Source organism: Onychomys torridus, chromosome 2 (genome assembly GCF_903995425.1).
Source record: "Onychomys torridus chromosome 2, mOncTor1.1, whole genome shotgun sequence".
In the NCBI taxonomy this organism is placed as follows: domain Eukaryota; kingdom Metazoa; phylum Chordata; class Mammalia; order Rodentia; family Cricetidae; genus Onychomys; species Onychomys torridus.
The window spans coordinates 40,041,017-40,060,482 of record NC_050444.1 but is presented as its reverse complement, the minus strand read 5'-3'; the positions used below and the strand labels follow the sequence as shown (position 1 = coordinate 40,060,482).

Here is a 19,466-nt window from a genome sequence, read left to right as displayed (position 1 = left end):
GGCAAACTGGTAACTGCCTCTTTGCAGGTTCAGGTTTTGCCTCTTTTACGATTTTTGCTATTTGCTCTTTGACTTTGGTTTTCACAGTTGTACCAGGAACCACCTAAGCATGCTTTTCCTTCGATGTTTCTCTACTTTGCAGGGCGTTTACCCACCAACCCCACAGCTCCCCAGAGTTTTCTTGAGTGTGAGCAGCAGGAAATATTAGATAGAGGGATTTATAGTGCAGAGATAAACAGATAAAAAATAAAGGAGAGCCTGGAGAGGGCCTGGAACCTATTCCAACGGCCCTGACTGTCTCTGCCCCAGGGTATTTATAGAGATGCCAAGGGGTGGAGCAAAAGACCCCCCCCCCCCAGCACAGCCAAGTGCAGACCATCTCAGTCAGACACCTGCAGAGGCCTGTGGTCCTGATCGTCCTTTCTATGTGGACCTGCTGGGTAAAGCACAAGGAACCTGAAAACGGGCTCCCACTCTGCTCTAGGCTTAAAATACTTCTTGATCTGCATTTGAAAAGGCGGCTGTTCTATGACAGTAGTTTTGAGTCATTTGTTACTGTAGGAAGAAATGATCTTTTAAGGCAGCCAGTGTCCCTGCACACTCTCACTGGTTGTGCAAAGTCTGAGAAGCCGCTAACATGCTGCCACGAGCATCTTTTCTTGGGATGCTTGTTACAGACTGCAACCACCTTGACATAAGCAGGGCTTGAGATATTTCAAAGTTAGGATTCATTTCTAACCTTACAAAGTGCTTCGGGTTTCGCTCAAGCACCGAGGTAAACCGTGCGCTGCTCCCTCAGCCCATGCAAATGTGGCAGGTTGTAAAGCCCTGCTTCTGCTTCTCTAACAGTAAGTGTCCCGTGGAAGGAAGCTCTGGTCACCTTATCCCCTTTCTCAGAATCAGCACATGACCCTTCAGGGGAAGGTGACTCAATGCCAGGCTCACCTCCCCACCTCACTGTATTATGAATTATTTAGGTTGTTTTTTATATTCTGTCAAGTTTGGCTTCATTTTTTAGAGTGTTAATGTATATTACTAAATATTACCAAAAGCCGAATGAGTCCAAAACTAGACTTAACACATTTATTTAGTGTTTAAGAGTTCTATCACTTGTTCCCCTTTCTCTCCACTAAGATCAAGACACACACAAAATGTTTTTAAAATATGCTATTCTATCGGTATTTTTAAATAAACCAAAAAGATGACATTTCATTCAACTTCTAAACACTATTAAAAATATTATTTGCATAAAAATGCTGATGTTACCTCAAGTAATGAAGAAAAACAGTAACAGAAACACCTACAATCTAATTTAGTGTGGCTCAGTTGGTGGAGTGCTTGCTGGGCAGGCATGGAGCCTTAGGTTTGATCTCCAGCACCAGAGACCAGGCATAGTAACTCACGCCTATAATCGAAGACCCAGGAGGGAGGGAGAGGCAGAAAAATCAGATGTTCAAGGTCATCTTGAGCTACACAGGGAGTATGAGGCCAGCCTGAGCTACATGAGACCCTGAGTCAAAAACAAAGCCCTAATTATTCTCTTCTCTTCTCTTCTCTTCTCTTCTCTTCTCTTCCCTTCCCTTCCCTTCCCCTCCCTTCCCCTCCCCTCCCCTCCCCTCCCCTCCCCTCCCCCCCCCTCCCTCCCTCCCTCCCTCCCTCCCTCCCTCCCTCTCTCTCTCTCTCTCTCTCTCTCTCTCTCTCTCGTTTTTCGAGACAGTTTCTTTGAGTAGCTTTGTGCCTTTCCTAAAACTTACTCTGCAGCCCAGGCTGGCCTCGAACTCACAAAGATCTGCCTGCCTCTGCCTCCCAAGTGCTCGGATTAAAGGCATCTGCCACCACTGCCAGGCTCATTATCTCTATTTTTTAACGTTATCTACAAATATAGTATAATTTATGAACTTATGTTTTTTAAAAGTGAGAATATAATACAGCATTTTTTTCTTCCTTGTATTCTTTCTCCTTGAGGAAATTAAATGCTATGAAGACCAAAACTTTAGTTTTGAAAACATGAGAGAAATACGTACAGTGGAAAACACGGAAGTCAATATATGGGTGTGAACCTCTTCTTTCTGCTTCAAATCCTGCACGGCTTCTTACGCGGACATCTCCTGGACAGAGTCAGGAACAAATGTAAGTTTAGAAAGCTGTTTCCCTTGTACACATAGGCCCATGTGGGATCCTACTCAGTACGGCCCCGTCACAGGAGGCCAGTGAGGAAGGTAACAGGTCAGTACAGCAACATGCATGTGAAAATGTCACATTGAAACCCATGACTGTACGGTAAAAAATAATCCAAACAAAATGAGCTGAATGAATGGTTAAGACTGACTTATTTGGAGGAGGCAACAAAATTTCAGTATTGAGTTGTAAGGCTGGGTTAGAAAACTTCTAAAAATTTCATTCCTTAATAATTATCTATGTTTTAAAGGTCATTTCATAATGCTGATGGGGTTGAACCAATAACGATAAAAGGCCAGTGGGAAACAAAATCTGTTTCACAGAAGAAAATCCTAAAACAAACTTCAAAAGGCATAGCAAGCAGGCCTCCACCAGCACGCCTGCTCTGCTGAAGCCGGCACACTGGACTGCCCACAGAGTACGGACACAGGAAGCGTGATCACTCCCAAGTAGCCTGACATCCGAGATGGACTCGCGAACTCCCACTGGACTCTTCCCACTGGAAATCTCTCTCCTCACCCGAGGTTTTTAGCAAGTGCTTACATTTTTGTTTTTATCTGTTTGATGCTGTTCTTACATGCTTTTCAGATAATTCCACAACCAATTACCAGGCACTTGCTGTATCACTGATAAATTCCGCAATCAAACCTAAAGAAGAATCTTAGTTCCCATTCTGTGGGTGAGAAATTGGGCTCTGGCAGATCAAATCACATTTGCATGCCTGAGTTAGTGCAAATGACAAGTAGTACTTAAACCCACGGTTCAAAATGCAGCACTTTCCTGTTAATGCTGCCACAGAGAGCAAGTTCATAACAGAGGGGAGCCTTGTAACCTCCTGTGCTCCTGAAACTGTGACTTCTTGAGGATCTCCCTTCATCAACTGTGACTCCATCTTTATCTACCAAGGCTTCTTTTATGTAGTGACTCCTCATTATGACAAAAGTTTGCCGAGTACATGTCAGACCCAGCACATACCAGTGCACAGTTCACCTTCTCAGGGGCCAGACAAATAAAACAAACACATAACTCCTTTCTAGGGGAGGGTGAGAGGCTATAAAGTAAGTTAAGAGGAATGGGGAATGGAGGGATGTGACGGGACAATGTCATTGAAGAGGTCTCTAAACAGGGACTTGTGGCGAGTGAGCCAGAAGGCTATCAGAGGAAAGAGGCTTCCAAGCACAAGCAAGGGCAAGCATGAACACCCTAGGCCAGGAGCACACATGGCGTGTTCTCAGCCAAGTGAAAAGGCCAGCACGGCAGGAGCACTGGGCGAGTGAACTTGGGAAGCGTGAGCTCAAAGAGGCATCAGGCCTGATCCCACTGGACACTGGTACCTAGCATACCATACTGGCGTCGCTCTAGGGCTGGAAGTTCTCAGAGTCCTCTGAACACACAGTTAAGGCGACTTCAGATGACTTTAATGATGGAAAAGGTTCACCTTGGTTGTGTAGACCACAGTTCCAGAAGACCAATTAGGACCAAGTTCAAGAAGGAAGGCAATACCATGGTCTAGATTGGGCAGCAATCGTCAGGATGGGGCCAGGCTGGCTTTTTGAAGCAGAACTAGTCAATGAACTAGACATAGACTATATAAGAAACAGGAGTCAAGAATGACTGCCTTTTGGGAGAATGGAGTTGTATCTATTGAGATGATAAGACCACAAATGTGGAAAACAAATATTCCCAGTCCTGTTAAAAGTCTGAAGTCCCCATCACATACCCATAGAAATAGAGTAACTATGTCTAAAGATTTGTTTCAAGGGTAGAAGAGCCATAAACGTCTTTTTTAAGAGACAGGGGAAGAGGTAGGACAGAGTGGAAGTGGGTAAAACACACAAGACACCAAGTAAATGAAAGAGGAAGGAGTAAGAGCGAGAACAGAACTTTGGGCCACGGTTAGGCTTAAGCGTACAGAGTCAGTGAAGGACTCAAAGGAAAGAACAGACGTAGATAAACTGTAAGGGATTGCCGGCATCTCAAAGCTGGGGGCGGAGCTCTGACACGGGGAGAAAAGCCAGGAGCAACTTCTCAAACATGAGCAACTATGCCTGCTGGGATCTAACTGTGTGTGTTTAATAGGGTGAAAAAAAGCACACGGGAGTGTTTGGCTGAAGAGGGAATGCCAGCAAAGTCAGGAAGGAAAAATATCCATATATGTGCAGCTGGTTACATGACTTGTGAAATGAGGTAATATATAAGAATCTTAATTAAGTACCAAGTTCTCTCAGTAAGCCCCGAGAACAGAATGAAGACTACCTAATAGGAATTTCTCAGATTCGTCTTCATCCATGTTGGTATGCACTTCTTTATTTAGCAGCTCTAGAAACCTATTTTCCATGAAGAATGCTCTAGAACAGTTAAAAGCTGGACACTAAGAATACTGTCTTACTAAATCAGACTTCTGAATTGTCTTTTAACTCTAAAATGCATCTTATTTATTCTTCACACTCAGTACTAGTTTTTAGATACTAGACTTCAATTTCTGTTACAAGTAATGAAAAGGCTACTTCAACAAAGATACCTCATCCCAAATAATGTGACTACAAAATTAACTGGTACTGATACAAACTGTGCTTACCTAGCATACGAATATATAACGCAGTCTGATCAGAACTGTCATAGGAAATAGCTCCACGTCTCTGGAAAAAAAAAAGCATACATTTTAGTACATGATAATGAAATATGATCTAAAATTTAATTCAGTAAACATGCATTTATTACATGTTATTTGCAAAGCATTGTGCACAAAAGGTTGACTCTACCAAATCCGCTCTGGTCTCCAGCTGGAGGGAAGGGAAATACATGGCTGAGAACTACCATGACAAATGGCTACAAGAGAAAAGGGCTTGTGATGCACAAGTTGATTTCTTTTGGAGGTGTGGGAGGCTGAGGATAGAACCCAGAGACTCTGGTATGCTAAGAAAGCACTCTATCATTGAACTCTATCTCTTCTATAGAAGGCTGTTTCTTTAAAAACAACAACAAACCCCCACGAGTTACGAAGTGGGAGAGAGAGAGGGTAAGGGCACTCTGCTGGCGTTCAGGTGCATCTCCAAGCCCCAGGTCTTTATATGTTAGAAGAGTGACTATTTCACATCCCACTCACAGTTTTCCAACAGCTCCCTCTGCACTGGAGATGAGCCCACACTCTCGGGTCCCCAGCTTCCAGGGTCTGCTCCAGCTGTTCTTGTCCTAGCACACCCTTCCCCACTAGGATTCGGTCATGTGGTCCTTCCTCCTCTCACCCTGCCCCTGCCTGAGGCACTGCCATTCCTGTTTCTTATCTCTTAGGTCAGGATGGAACAATCTCAGACGTCCCTGCCTAACAAAGCTGCAGCCATCTGAGAACCATGTTCTCCTGCAGTGCCCACAGCATTGGCTCCATTTGCTACTGCCTTTAAAGCAACAAATGCCACTGACTGCTTAAAAATAAATAAAAATAAAAACAGTAACAAGAAAACAGCTGGGCCTGGTGGCACACACCTTCAATCCCAGCACTCAGGAGGCAGAGGTAGCTCAGCTTCCTTGTAGCATTTGGCTAGTATTACCCTATTTGCTCTGTATTAAAATAGAAATTTCACAGAAGCTGGGACCTTATCTGTATCAGTTACCACAGTATCCTGGCCTCTAAAATAGGAACTATCACTTAGTAAATAAATAATAATGATAATACTTTGTCAACAAATGCACTTGTTGCAAATGAAACTTAGGAACTGAGGAGTAAGTGAACAGTTACTGATAGAGCCAATACAAATGACTACACTTCAAAATCTGGCTGGCAAAACTGACCCACTCTCATCAGCATCTAAGTTCTGTGCCAGCCAGCCCCTGAAGCACGGCTGCCTACCCAGATCCACACCAAAACCCAACGTTCAGGGCGGCACCTGGCACACCAAAACTGGAGAAGGAGCTGGCGAGACGGCTCAGTAGGTGAAGGTGCTTGCTGCCAATCCACGGCCTGGGTTCAATCCCCTAGACTAACATAGCAGGAGGAGAGAGATTCCTGCAAGGTGTTCTCTGACCTCTACAGGCATGCTGTGGCATGTGAGTACACACACACACACACACACACACACACACACACACACACACACACACACTTGATCACAGTACATTAAAATAAAACTTTGGTAAGATCACCATTTTTACTATGTTAATCCCGCCTATCCACGAGCATGGGAGATCTTTCCATTTTCTGACATCTTCTTCAATTTCTTTTTTCAGGGACTTAAAGTTCTTGTCATATAGGTCCTTCACATGCTTAGTAAGAGTAACCCCGAGGTATTTTATATCATTTGTGGCTATTGTCAAGGGTGATGTATCTCTGATTTCTTTCTCAGCCTGTTTGTATCTAGGAGGGCTACTGATTTTTTTGAGTTGATCTTGTATCCTGCTATGTTGCTGAAGGTGTTTATAAGCTGTATCAGTTCCTTGGTTGAATTTTTGGGGTCACTCATGTATACTATCATGTCATCTGCAAATAGGGAAAGCTTGACTTCTTCCTTTCCAATTTGTATCCCCTTAATCTCTTTATGTTGTCTTATAGCTCTGGCTAGAACTTCAAGTACTATATTGACTAAGTAGGGGGAGAGGGAACACCCTTGCCTTGTTCCTGATTTTAGTGGTATTGCTTTGAGTTTCTCTCCATTTAATTTGATGTTGGCTGTTGGCTTGCTGTAGATTGCCTTTATTATGTTTAGGTATGTTCCCTGTATTCCTGATCACTCCAAGACCTTTATCATGAAGGGGTGTTGGATTTTGTCAAATGCCTTTTCTGCATCTAGTGAGATGATCATGTAGTTTTTTGCTTTGAGTTTGTTTATATGGTGTATTACATTGACGGACTTTTGTATGTTGAACCATCCCTGCATCCCTGGGATGAAGTCTACTTGATCATGGTGGATAATTAATTGTTTTGATGTGTTCTTGGAGTCTGTTCGCCAGTATTTTATTGAGTATTTTTGCATCAATGTTCATGAGGGAGAGCGATCTATAGTTCTATTTCTTTGTTGCATCTTTGTTTGGCTTAGGAATCAGGGTAATTGTAGCCTCATAGAAGGAGTTTGGTAATGTTCTTTCTGCTTCTACTGCATGGAACAATTTAAAGAGTATTGGTATTAAGTCTTCTTTAAAGATCTGGTAGAATTCTGCAGCGAAACCATCAGGTCCAGGGCTTTTTTTGGTTGGGAGACTTTTAATGACTGATTCTATTTCCTTAGGGGTTATTGGACTATTTAAATGGTTTATCTAGTCTTAATTTAACTTAGGTATGTGGTACCTATCCAGAAAATTATCCATTTCTTTTAGATTTTCCAGTTTTGTGGAGTAGAGGTTTTTGAAGTATGACCTGATGATTCTCTGGATTTCCTCATTGTCTATTGTTATGTCCCCCTTTTCATTTCTGATTTTGTTAATTTGGATGCTCTCTCTCTCTGTGAAGTGCTGGCTGTCCTGGAACTTGCATGTAGACCAGGCTGACCTCGAACTCACACTTCCACTCTGCCTCTGCCTCCCAAATGCTGGGATTAAAGTGTGTGCCACCACTGCCTGGACGTTTTTTAAAGCAGTCAATACAATTAGTTCCTTTAAAGGCAGTAGTAACTGGAGCCAGTGTCACGGGGTACTGTATGGTGATATGATACTACAAAGACCTGAGGAGACAACCGGGGGGGGGGGGGGGGGGAGTGGGGGGGGGCAAATACTATTATTTAATACATATACCAAAAAAGAAAAGAAAAGAAAAGAAAGAAAGGAGAGCTGCTCAACCTCATCAACAAAAGTGTACACTGAAGTCATGTAATCAAAGTTCTACTCATCAGATTAATGACCTTCTATCCCACAAAATGTTGGCTGGGATTTATAGGCACTTAACATGTATGTATCTACAAATCTCCAGGGAGGTAAGAATATTGGCTTAAAAATAATTATAAAAAAGTTTGCTTTAAGTGATTACACAGAATTGGTATGCAAAACCACTCCCCCCAATATTTTTTTGGTTTTTTTTTTTTCTTTTTTTTTTTGGTGTGTGTATGTGAAGGGGTAGAGGCTAGAGGTCAATCTCCAGAGCCTATACCTCAAGCATCATCCACTTTGTTTTGTGGAACAGTCTCTCACTTGGCCTAGAACTCATCAAGTAGGCTAGACTGGCTGGCCAGAGAACCCCGGGATCCGCCCGTCTGAGTCTTCAGGGCTGGAATTGCAGGTGTGCACCAACAAGTCTGGCAACCCCTGCAGGTCCTCAAGCTTGACCACAAGCACTTCACCAGTTGGGCTCGCCTCTCTGCCCCAAGTTATATTCGTAATGCTTACTTATCATTTCAGGAAAACCAAAAACAAAAACAAAAAACAAAGACAGACTAGAACCTTGTATAACTTAACCTTCCTAAAAACATAGAACAAACCTTTCAACCAAAATTAAATTCTATCAATATCCATTGTCTCCAAGGACAATGGAACACTTTAATGCATAGCTTTGTGCTTTTAAAATTTTATAGCATGTATAGTTATTACATTTCACAAAGCAAATAAAATAAAACGTGGAAATCATCTAAAAAAAAAACCCTACAAAGAAAATATGATCTCAAGTAGCAAGGAACCAATGCATACAGAACACATCCCTGACCCCATCGTAACAGTGTCTGAAACAGCTGCTGTTCCACAGTCTAGAATAAAAAGCCATGGCTATCACCTGATGTTAAGACGACACTCAGCTGGGATTACGGTCATCTCCAAATGCTCAGTTTACTAGGTTACAGGCCTCACTGGCAGGCTAATGGTAAGCCCGTCTGGAAAGAGTGTATGAGGCAATAATATTTCTATTGGCTAAAGCCTATTAATGAAAGCACAGACATCAATATGTAATAACTTGACACTGCCATACCCATCAATCTGGTAGTGTCAATAACAACTTGTGAAACAGTCAGTTAAAAGGAAATCTGAAGTGCCATTCTCTACTAGGGGTGGTCGGCAGTACTGCTTTTCCTGTAGGGCACATAGCTACCAAACAGCCACTTTTTAAAGGCAAAGTCTCCTTGATTACATCACATAAAGAGCAGCTGGAGACACACGTCAGCTCTGCAGTGACACATGTCGAAGTTAGGAACAAACACAATCTAGAGGAGTTCAGCCACTCACAGTAATATACTGTAAGGTAAACATTTCGGACTCACGTAGGAAGCACTAGACATGCAAAGGGCAGGGCCTCTACTAATCTGGGCAAAAAGCGTAAAATTTAATGTATCTCAATTAAGTATATATTGACAACTGCTTTTATTCAATAAATAAAATATTCAATTTGTACTTACTTAAGGCTAGTCTATAAATACTTAGCCTAAGAGCTATCCTTAATCCCAAGATACAGCACCTACTAAATAAATCCAAATGAAACTAATTTTGAAAAAAAGAATGGACCCACCAATGAATATAAATCACACATCAACGTCCTCATAAATGACACTTACTATGAACACCATCAAGTTCTCACTGTGAGCAATCTAGGTAATCTAAAGGAACTCACTTTGGGAAATGAGTTATACTATACTCTATGAATTAGAGTAAAATTGTATTCCATGGATGAGTGTCACTTTCAAAGATGTGCTTTATACACCAAGACACAAGCTTCACAAATGTTTCTTAAAGGATCTTAAGTTTTAAAGCCACATACTGGTAGAACTGTATTTTTGGTAAAAACAGTACAACAAAGTTCATCAGAGTCCTGTGTCCGCATCAGTCCTGAAGGCCGCTGGGCTGCCGCCCACATCCCACTGCACTCTCCAGCAAATGGAAATACCCAAGGCTTCCACTCGTGACTCTTCTAATTTAGCCATCCTGGGAACAGCTTGTAAAGCAAACCAGTATAGGTCAAAACATGGGCGAGGCTGAGCTAATCAGCAACCAACAGCCGCAGCAGAGACATGTTAAAGCGTAGGTAGGCTCCCAAGAACCACGGCCCTCTCATAGCTGCCTGAGACACTCGTGTGCCCTGGAACCGAGTGAATCATTCTTCCATAAAGACTTCTTTTGGAGGGAAAGGACAAAAGGTATAGAAGTTGTTCCCAATATTAGTTAATACATAACTTTTAAAGACAGGCACAGTAAAAGCAACAGCAGGTAATGTTCTAGGTGTTTTCATATAAAATCTCATTTAACCCACACAAGAATTCTGAACACTAGCCTTTATCTCCACTTTGCAGACTGGTAAACTGAGTTAATGGATTTAAATACAATAGCTCTAACTGAAGTTTCTGGGAACAACACTGGAAAATTACACCACGTATGCAACAGACAAAACACAACCAAAGTTCCAGAACCATTTTTCCCAATACAGCAAACATGTTTTTAGAACACAAGTCTCTTAACACGGACTAAGAAGGCAAGCTTTTATCTAACTGCCTGACCAAACGCCACCTTCACCTGTCTAGTCTTCTGTCCAACATGTATTCTAAAATAACCAGGCGTCAGCATTTAAAAAAAAATTAAATTCTGGTGGTCACTGAAAAAGCGGGGCTCTGCAACCATCTCCAGCATGACTAATGCATTATTAACACTAACTTGACCTTCATCCCACAACGCGGCAAGCCAAACCTTTAAAAAGGAGCAAATGACTGAACAAAAACAATCCTTACGTTTTCTAACACAGGAGTTTTTAGAGTGTACTGGATTTCTTGAAGAAATGTCTTTGATCAAATGCACTGACAAGAAGGAACCACTTCAAATACAAGACAAGTATGCCTAGAATGCTGTGCTTCAAGGTGAACAATTCAACAGTAGGCTTACAATGTTGCTTGAAAAAGAACACTCACTTTACAGGCACTTTCTGTTGCTTAGCAAACAATGGCTGCCTTGTGAATTTTAACTTAATATTTGCCTCCTTCCTATACAGAAAGAAAAGAAAGTGCATGGTAGATGAAAGATGGAACTGTTTCTATGAACATGTAGAAAATACTTTCAAACAGTGTGGACTTAAGTGTTGGAACTTCAGCTTTGACTGGTTCAGGTGGCCAGTTGGCTAACTCACTCTCAAGTATTTCTCAACTGAGTTCACCTTCAAAACAACAGATCATAATTATATTTTTGTGGATATATTTTAGCTAAGGTCCAAGACTTAAGAGAGACCATACGACAGGGTGGGTTTTGGTTTATAAAGCTTGCCATTGTTTAGAATATCCTCAATAATTATACTTTACATATAAACATCAGTCAATCCTTTTTATCAAAAAGAAAAATATTTAAAATATGTGTACTCAAAATCTGGCTTGTTTAATTCTATTATCTTCAAAGTCAAACTTCTTTAAAGGAAGGGCAATGGGCAGGCTACTCTGCTTCTAAAGAATGATACCATAAAAAGCCTGTAAGAGCAATAAAGTGAGGTAAAGAAAAAACCAAACAAAGCAAACCCCACAAATAGCAATTCTAAACCTTTTCACTGACAGAACTCACAGCTCTCTGGAATCAGAAAGATTAAAATCAAGACATAAAAAGGAGGTGTTACACACCTATCAAATATGCAAATTAATGATGGATGCCACGATCCTAAGAGCAAAGACGCCAGCCTACCTTAGAGGCGATCCACTTGATCAGAACCAAAGCTAGACACCAGATCAAAGTGATTCCCATCGGATCAACCAAAAGCCCACTGCATACTCTCTCCCGCAACCAGTGAGCAATGGCAAGGAAGACTTCTTCAGGAGTCTGATGAGTAACAGCTGTCCCCGCCGGGCAGGAGCGAGGGGACACTGACTGCCTTGAACCTTAAGCAGCTGCCTTCGGGCAGTGGTCACCTGACTCCTCTGAGAATGCACGGCCTGGCCAGCCTTTCTGCCCAGTGAATTTGACTGCCACAACCCCACAGTTGGGATAGGGCACAGGAAGTAATGCTGGAAGACAGGAAAAATGTCGCTGGTGTAACAGTCTCACAAAAGGTCTCAGGCTAGCCCAAACATGTCTATAACCATTCTACAGAGTATTTTGAAACCATTTTCAAAAATACTTGGCAAGGCTAAAACTTTCCTCATTCTTTTCATGAAGGCCCGTTTTGCAAGCATAATACATTTGGAAATGTTAGTGCATTTTTTACTTTACCTCTGAGTATTGAATTTCTTCAATCTCCTATTTCCTTTCAAACTGGACTGCTTTATGTCAAGAGCGGCTGTTGTAGATGAGGTCTGGGCTACGTAACATTACTCGACACTCCTTTAGATGTACTGACAAGTATTTTCAAATAATAAAGGTGTTTGTTCTCAAACCCTAGGGCAATCTAGCTCCTGTAATATCCAGGGTGCGTGTCTTGCTCTTGTGACTGCAAATGATCTGTCCAGGGACAAAGTTTGCCTCTCTCCATCCATCTTTACAACCTCTCAGAGCATCCAGCAGGTTGCAGATTGTTTCTGATAAAACGCCTCTCCTGAAACTCTCACTCATTCAACAAACATTTATTAATCTGCCATCATGTACCAGGCTCCATGATAATGACAGGATGTAGAAAGCTGAGTGATCGATTGCAAGCATGACTCCTGACCTTTCGACAGCTACAGGGTCTGTGCTGACCAAATGGCTGCAAACAAACACGAAATTGCTAGAGACAGAAAAAGCCTGAGTCTCTACTGCAGAGAGGTGGGCCCCTACTGCTGCAGATGGGGAGCACAGGCCAGACCTGCAGAGCCGTCTGGAGGCCCTGTGCCAAAAAAGTTGAACACATTTTGATTCTAAGACCAATTCGGCCAGTGTAACTCAGAGAGGTAGGGGCTGGCTGGGCAGTTGGGACATCACAGCAGAGGCTCCAGGGAGAACAGATGACAGCTGGATGGACAGAAATACACAGAGGAGATGAAAGAGTGTGCCACGGACTTCAGTTCCCAAGGAGACAGTACCGTCCACATAGCTCCACCTTACAAACGATGACATTAACATGTGTGAAAGAACCCAAATAATAACGGATTCTTTGTTATCCAATTTTCAGTATAAGCGGCTTATTTGGCTTAAAAATATTTTGTGTGTGTGTGTGTGTGTGTGTGTGTGTGTGAGAGAGAGAGAGAGAGAGAGAGAGAGAGAGAGAGAGAGAGAGAGAGAGAGAGAGCACACCACTCAGGTAACAGTTCTAACTTCCAGGATCCAGACTGAACGCAGGTCACTAGGCTTGCACGAAATGGCCTCCACCCACGGAGCCCTCTCACTAGTCCCAAAGTATTTAAAAGAACTTAATTCTATACCTATCAAAAGTGAAATAAGCACAACGCACATGTCTAAATTATGATTTCCTAAATTGAAATTATTCTTAACACAGAACCATAAACTTTGTACATCTTGCTATAAAAGATACAATAACAAGACGTAACATGCAAATTATTATCTTGAATTGTGCAAGGATAATTTGTCTCTGATGCTCTGCTCCAGTAAGACTCCAACAATCAAAATCAAAGGACCCCCATCCAGGAGACAGAGGCACAGGGCAGAGAGCGTCTGTCTGGCTTAGTACTCTACTCTTCTACAGGAGACCTCATGGAGCCAGTGGCTAGTAAGAGAGTGGGGTCATTCTCTGCCACCTAGCCTGGACTCTAAACTTCAAATCAGCCCATCTCTATGATGACCAGGAATGTGTCCCTTATCACCTTCAAACTTCTTGCCAATCAGCTGCTAACATGGCTCATTTTAAGAAGCCAGATATAAAATTGCTATATTTTTATACACTACTTAAGTATGTTTAATGTGTCTTTGTTTATGGTGAACACATGAACTTGTATTTTCTTTCAAACTAAAAGAGAAGGGCTGTAAAAGGAGGAGATTCAGAAACACTGTAAAAGAAAAAAAGGAACAATAAGAAAAATAAGCCCAAAGTTCTCTTGTGTAAACGAATTTCTGTTGGGATTATTTTTACCATCTCAAAACTCCACTGGGCTTGGGCATGGGAGCTGCCTTATGCCTTATGCCCTTCCCCCACCTCCCAGACAACAGCTAGCAGTATGTGGTGGTGGCACACACCTGTCATTCCAGTTCTCAGGAGGCTGAAACAGAAGCCTAAATAACATGAGATTTTGCATAAAACAACAAAGGCCTGAGTGTGGGGCATGTAGGTTGGAGGTCATGCCTTTCTGGCGTGTACATGGGTTTTTATCCCAGCATAGCAAAACCAATTCATAGTGTGTTATCAGTGCTATGCCCTAACCACTCTGGCTCCAACTTGATTCTGGATCCCAATTCCAATATCCAGCAGTTCACAGCATGCTAGTCATGTGGAAAGAAACCTCTCACCCAGGACAGGCCTAGCAACTAACTGGGCTTTCATTTCTAACATCACCTAAGAATTTGGCTCTCTACAATGGTGGGACATTCCCAACCCAGTACCCACTTCTTACATGTCTCCTGTGTGTCTGATACTGTGATGCAGAGATAATCAAGACACAATCTCTCCTATCAGAAAATTTCCTAGTAGACGGAAAAAAAAAATAGCTATTGAATTTACAACTAAAATCAGTCTTCACTGCGGATAACATGTTTACTGTTCGAAGATTTTGCCCAAATCTCAGGCAATACAGTTCTCTGTAAACCATGCTTATTTATCTCAATGTCAGGAATCTAATGGCTTTCCAACTCTTTATTATTTGAGACACACTTAGTTCTAATTTATCTTGGTAAACTGTAAGGCTTCTTGTCATAAAGAAAATGTTTTCCGTAAGACTGAAAATAAAGGTTCTCATTGAGCTTGTTGTCTGCGTCACTGAGACCAGATATACTCTTTCACATCACCTTTCTTTAGTGTCTTAAATCCTCAGTGAAACATACCAGTGCAGCAACAAGATGCTTGACAATTCCAGAAAAATGAGGGCATTAAACACAGCTAAACCTTCACAGACAAGCAGGTATACATCTTTTAAAACCTTTTGGTTTATAAGATTGGTGTCTGAAAACTCAGTTACAAGCAGACCTTATTAGTTTGTGAGGGTGATCAATAGAAAACCAAGTATGACTTTGATCACTGTTTCCTAAAGGAGTAATTCAAGAGCAGAGTTTATCCGGGGCTCTCTGCTGTGCTCAGGACACCTGTCAATCTTGGCAACAGCCTTGAGCTATCTATACAGACACTCAGCATGTCCCTCAACCAAATTAGACTAACCTCATCTGCATTGACATCAGTGCCTATAATTTTGGAATCTTGCAGACAGAAATAGCTTGTCACAGAGTTCTTTATATAAATGTGGTATAGTGTTTTTAAAAAAACTGTAACTAGATTTATGATAGAAAAATGTGGACACTTTTATAGTGAAACTCCAATTATGCGTTACCATCCTGCAGCCTATGATGGTAAAAAGTAAACGAGAGGGAAGCTTATTTTGCCTTTTACTAAAAGCCACAGGTTAACATTTTTCAAGTGGTATGAATTTGAAAAACTAAACACTGGTGGACTGGTGAGACAGTGCAGTGGGTGGATAAAGGTGCTCTCCAGGCAAGCCTGACACTCTGAGTTCAATCCCTAGAATTCACATAGGCGGAACGGGAGAACCAACCCCAGAATTGTCCTCTTACCTCTGCATATGTCCGCGACACATGTGCCCTCCCCGTGTGTGTGTGTGTGTGTGTGTGTGTGTGTGTGTGTGTAAGCTCTAACAAGTTAAACACTTACTTGTTTGTTCTAGATGTGTGGTTTTCAACCTGTGGGTCATGACCATCAAGAAAAATTTCTGATGGTCTTTAAAACCCCAACCTTAAAATTTATTTTCACTGATACTTCCTTCATAACTGTAATTTTGTCACTGAGCAGTGTCTCAGTTCCTAAGTGTTGTGGGATATTTGTATACTGTGTGGAGATGTGTTGCTGTGACTGGTGTAATTAAAAAGTGAACAGCTGATACCTAGGCAGGAGAGACTGGCGGGACTTCCGGGAAGAGAGGAAGAGGAGATAATCAAGGAACACAGGAGATGCTGAACCAGTCAGACACACAGAATGGGAGAGAGGTAAAAGCCACGTGGTAGGACACAGATTACAAAAAAAAAAACCAAAAAAAAACCATGGGTTAATTTAAGTTATATGAGCTGGTGGGACAAGCCTAAACTAATGGCCAAGCTTTCATTAATTAGTAAGTCTCCCTGTCGTTATCTGCGAGCTGGCGGCTGACAAGAAAGCTTACTAGACCTAAGGCTATAGGGAAATACATGTTTTCTGATGTGTGTCTCGACCCACAGTTAAGAACTGCTGTTCTAGATTTATCTGTCTATCTATCCAACCTATCTATCTATCTATCTATCATCTATCTATCTATCTATCTATCTATCTATCTATCTATCATCTATCTATCTACCTACCTACCTACCTACCTACCTTATCTATCTATCTATCTATCCAACCTATCTATCTATCATCTATCTACCTACCTACCTACCTACCTACCTTATCTATCTATCTATCTATCTATCTACCTACCTACCTACCTACCTACCTTATCTATCTATCTATCTATCTACCTACCTACCTACCTACCTACCTACCTTATCTATCTATCTATCCTCCTCCTTACTACCTACTACCTACCTACCCTACCTACCTCCTACTACCTACCTACTTTGGTTTTTCGAGACAAGATTTCTTGGTGTAGGTTTGGTGCCTGTCCTGGATCTCACTCTGTAGCCCAGGCTGGTCTCGAACTCACAGAGATCCACCTGCCTCTGCCTCCCAAGTGCTGGGATTTAAAGGCATGCACCATGGTCACCCAGCCTCTAGATATATTTATTAACAAATTTATTTTATGTCAAAAATGCAGATGATTGTTTAAAATTTAAGACTTAGCAAACTAAAAAAAGTGCACTTTGTATTTCATGTGCAACTTTTTTTTCTGAGCTCTATGCCACAGCATGTAAGCTATGGAACAAGGCAAGGTCAATAAAAGAAGGTTCCACTACTTGGACCCGGAGCACTTTCTCTCTGGGAATGTCTTGACCAGCAAGCCGTCTTCTCGAGGATTCAGGACTCACGTTCCTCTCATTTTGATCTTGTGGATGCCATCAGAGACGGTGGAGCCTTGATGAAATCTAGGTGTACTGGAGCTGACTCCTGGTCTAACATGCTAGTAGCCTTAGGCTTACGGCATGCCAGTGTGTGGTCCCTTTTAGTGTCCACACTCCATAGCTGGGGATCTGCACTGCTATCTTGATTGTTTTCAATACCTGGCAGTGTCTGGTGACAGCGTCCTACTTCGCCACAATTTTAAAGCAATTATAGCACGGAGTCAACAAGCAAATCTTTGCACTGTCTTGGTGTCCCAGGATGCTGCTCTGCCCACTAGACTGGAAAACTTAGGGTACTTGTGAAAAATCAGGATGATTTTACTTCTTCCTTCAAATGAGGAGTAACACGCCCCTCAAATACTGGGTTACAATGTGCCAAAGGGTGTACCTCACAATGACCAGATGGCCTTAAGTAGGTGGTGAAGCCCCACCTTACATTTACACATTGCTGCTGCTGTCCTGTAGAAGCTCAGCTTTTTGTTTCTCAGTTTAGTAACTTTTCTTTTAATTAGAACTTTGTAATTACATTTCTTTCTTTCTTTTTTCATTGTATGTGTTTGGGCGCTGTTACTTGTTTTTAAAAAGTGGGCTGGTCTTGAAGTCCCAGGCTCAAGCCCTCAGCTCCCCAAATAGCTCCAACTTCAGCAAGTCAGTCCATTGCTGAAGTTTCAAGGTTTCACATTTTCACAAAAGCCTAGCATATTTAAATTCTAGATTAATAAGAGAATAATTGAAGACACTCTTAGGAGACACCAAGGATTAGCAAACTATCCGGGTCAAGGCACTACAGTCTTTATACAAACTTCAGGTACCAAGTCAGTTTAGTCACCACAAAGTTTTCCTAGTGAAGTTACTAAAGGCTCCTCAATGGGACAGGGCATCCACCATCTGACCCCTCGAGAGACTCGTTTCAATGAGACCTACTTGTAGGTTAAGAATAAAACAACATTCTACCCTTGAAATAGTGTATGAACAAAACACTGACAATAGTTGCTACACTCCCCAAAACAACCAACAGAAAAGGTTCCCAAAGTACACCAGAGGGACTCTGGTTCAACGGTGTATCTCATCTGCAGATGTACTGTTGTGAAGGAGGGGAAGAAAGGGAGAAAGGAGGCTGGAAGATGGAGCAGACTTGCAACTCTTCACTGTGTTGGGCCCTGGGGACTCAAAATGCACCAGTGATCAGCATCACAGGAAAATGCTAGGTGCCCTTAGTATGACACATGTGACGTCTGACCCATCAAAGAAGACACCAGGATAATGTGACATGGTCAGTTTTTCAGGTTAAAAAAAAAAAGAAAAGAAAAAAAAAGGATAAGGAAGAGAAAGCAGGCGAGGCTCAGTATGTTTAACAATCAGAAAACTGCTGCCTAAAACCACAAGGTGCTACTACACATCCACAAAGAATGGTTACAATAAAATGAAAAATATATCAGTGATGTCTAGTGTTGGCAAGAAATGGTTTGAACACAAATGTTCATAACTGTTTCATTCATCTCAATCAAGGGTGGTGACTGGTCCAACACCCATTAGTGGATGAACAAATAAATTATAGTGCATGCAATGGCATGCTCCCCAGCAATACAATGGGAGAGAAAGAGGGCCCATACACATTTGACTAATGAATAAATGTAATTTAAAAACTTGGGCCAGGAGGTGGTGGCGCACGCCTGTAATCCCAGCACTCGGGAGACAGAGACAGGTGGATCTCTGTGAGTTCGAGGCCAGCCTGGTCTACAGAGCTAGTCCAGGACAGGCTCCAAAGCTACAGAGAAACCCTGTCTTGAAAAACCAAAAAAAAAAAAAAAAAAAAAACCCAAAAACCAAAAACCAAACCAAAACAAAAACTTTAATTATAAGATAATATAAAACTGGGGGGAGGGAAGGGCATCTACAGACGGGCAGCAATGTGTAAACGTTGTAATGTGGGGGCTTTGCCAGTTAGCTAAGATCATTTGGTCACTGTGAGCTACACTGTTTGGCACACTGCAAATCAATATTCGATGGGAATGAGCATGTTTACCTGCAGAAGTAATCTCAAAAGCACCACAAAAAGCAAGGAGGGGTGCTGTCAGCAGGTAACACTTGCATCAAATAGCAGAAGTCTGACCAGTGAGGTCTGGGGCAGGGGCTGAGGGGACTGAGGATACAGTATCTTGACTGGAATACAAGGTGATCTGTAAGAGAGAGAGCCGATGGCCACGGGCTGATTCGCATCTGTGTGTCCAGAGAGGGCTAGTGCCTGAGCACAGCATTCTGTGCCGGTCTCAAGGCCTGGGAAGAGCCGGGCT

General features: G+C 42.1%; 1 protein-coding gene across 2 annotated transcripts in view; it reads right to left on the bottom strand.

Annotated features, from left to right (window-relative positions):
• The window catches only part of Pde7a (phosphodiesterase 7A), an 89,345-nt gene that overhangs the window by 34,580 nt on the left and 35,299 nt on the right, over positions 1 to 19,466 (bottom strand). For both annotated transcript variants that reach the window (XR_004944228.1, XM_036178874.1), the window contains exons 2-3: positions 4,757 to 4,817; positions 2,025 to 2,108 (exon numbers count right to left, since the gene is read on the bottom strand). Coding sequence is in view for 1 of the 2 variants with exons in the window: in XM_036178874.1 (XP_036034767.1) it covers positions 2,025 to 2,108; positions 4,757 to 4,817 (145 nt within the window). In the remaining variant the exon portion in view is untranslated. The remainder of the gene's footprint in view (positions 1 to 2,024; positions 2,109 to 4,756; positions 4,818 to 19,466) is intronic.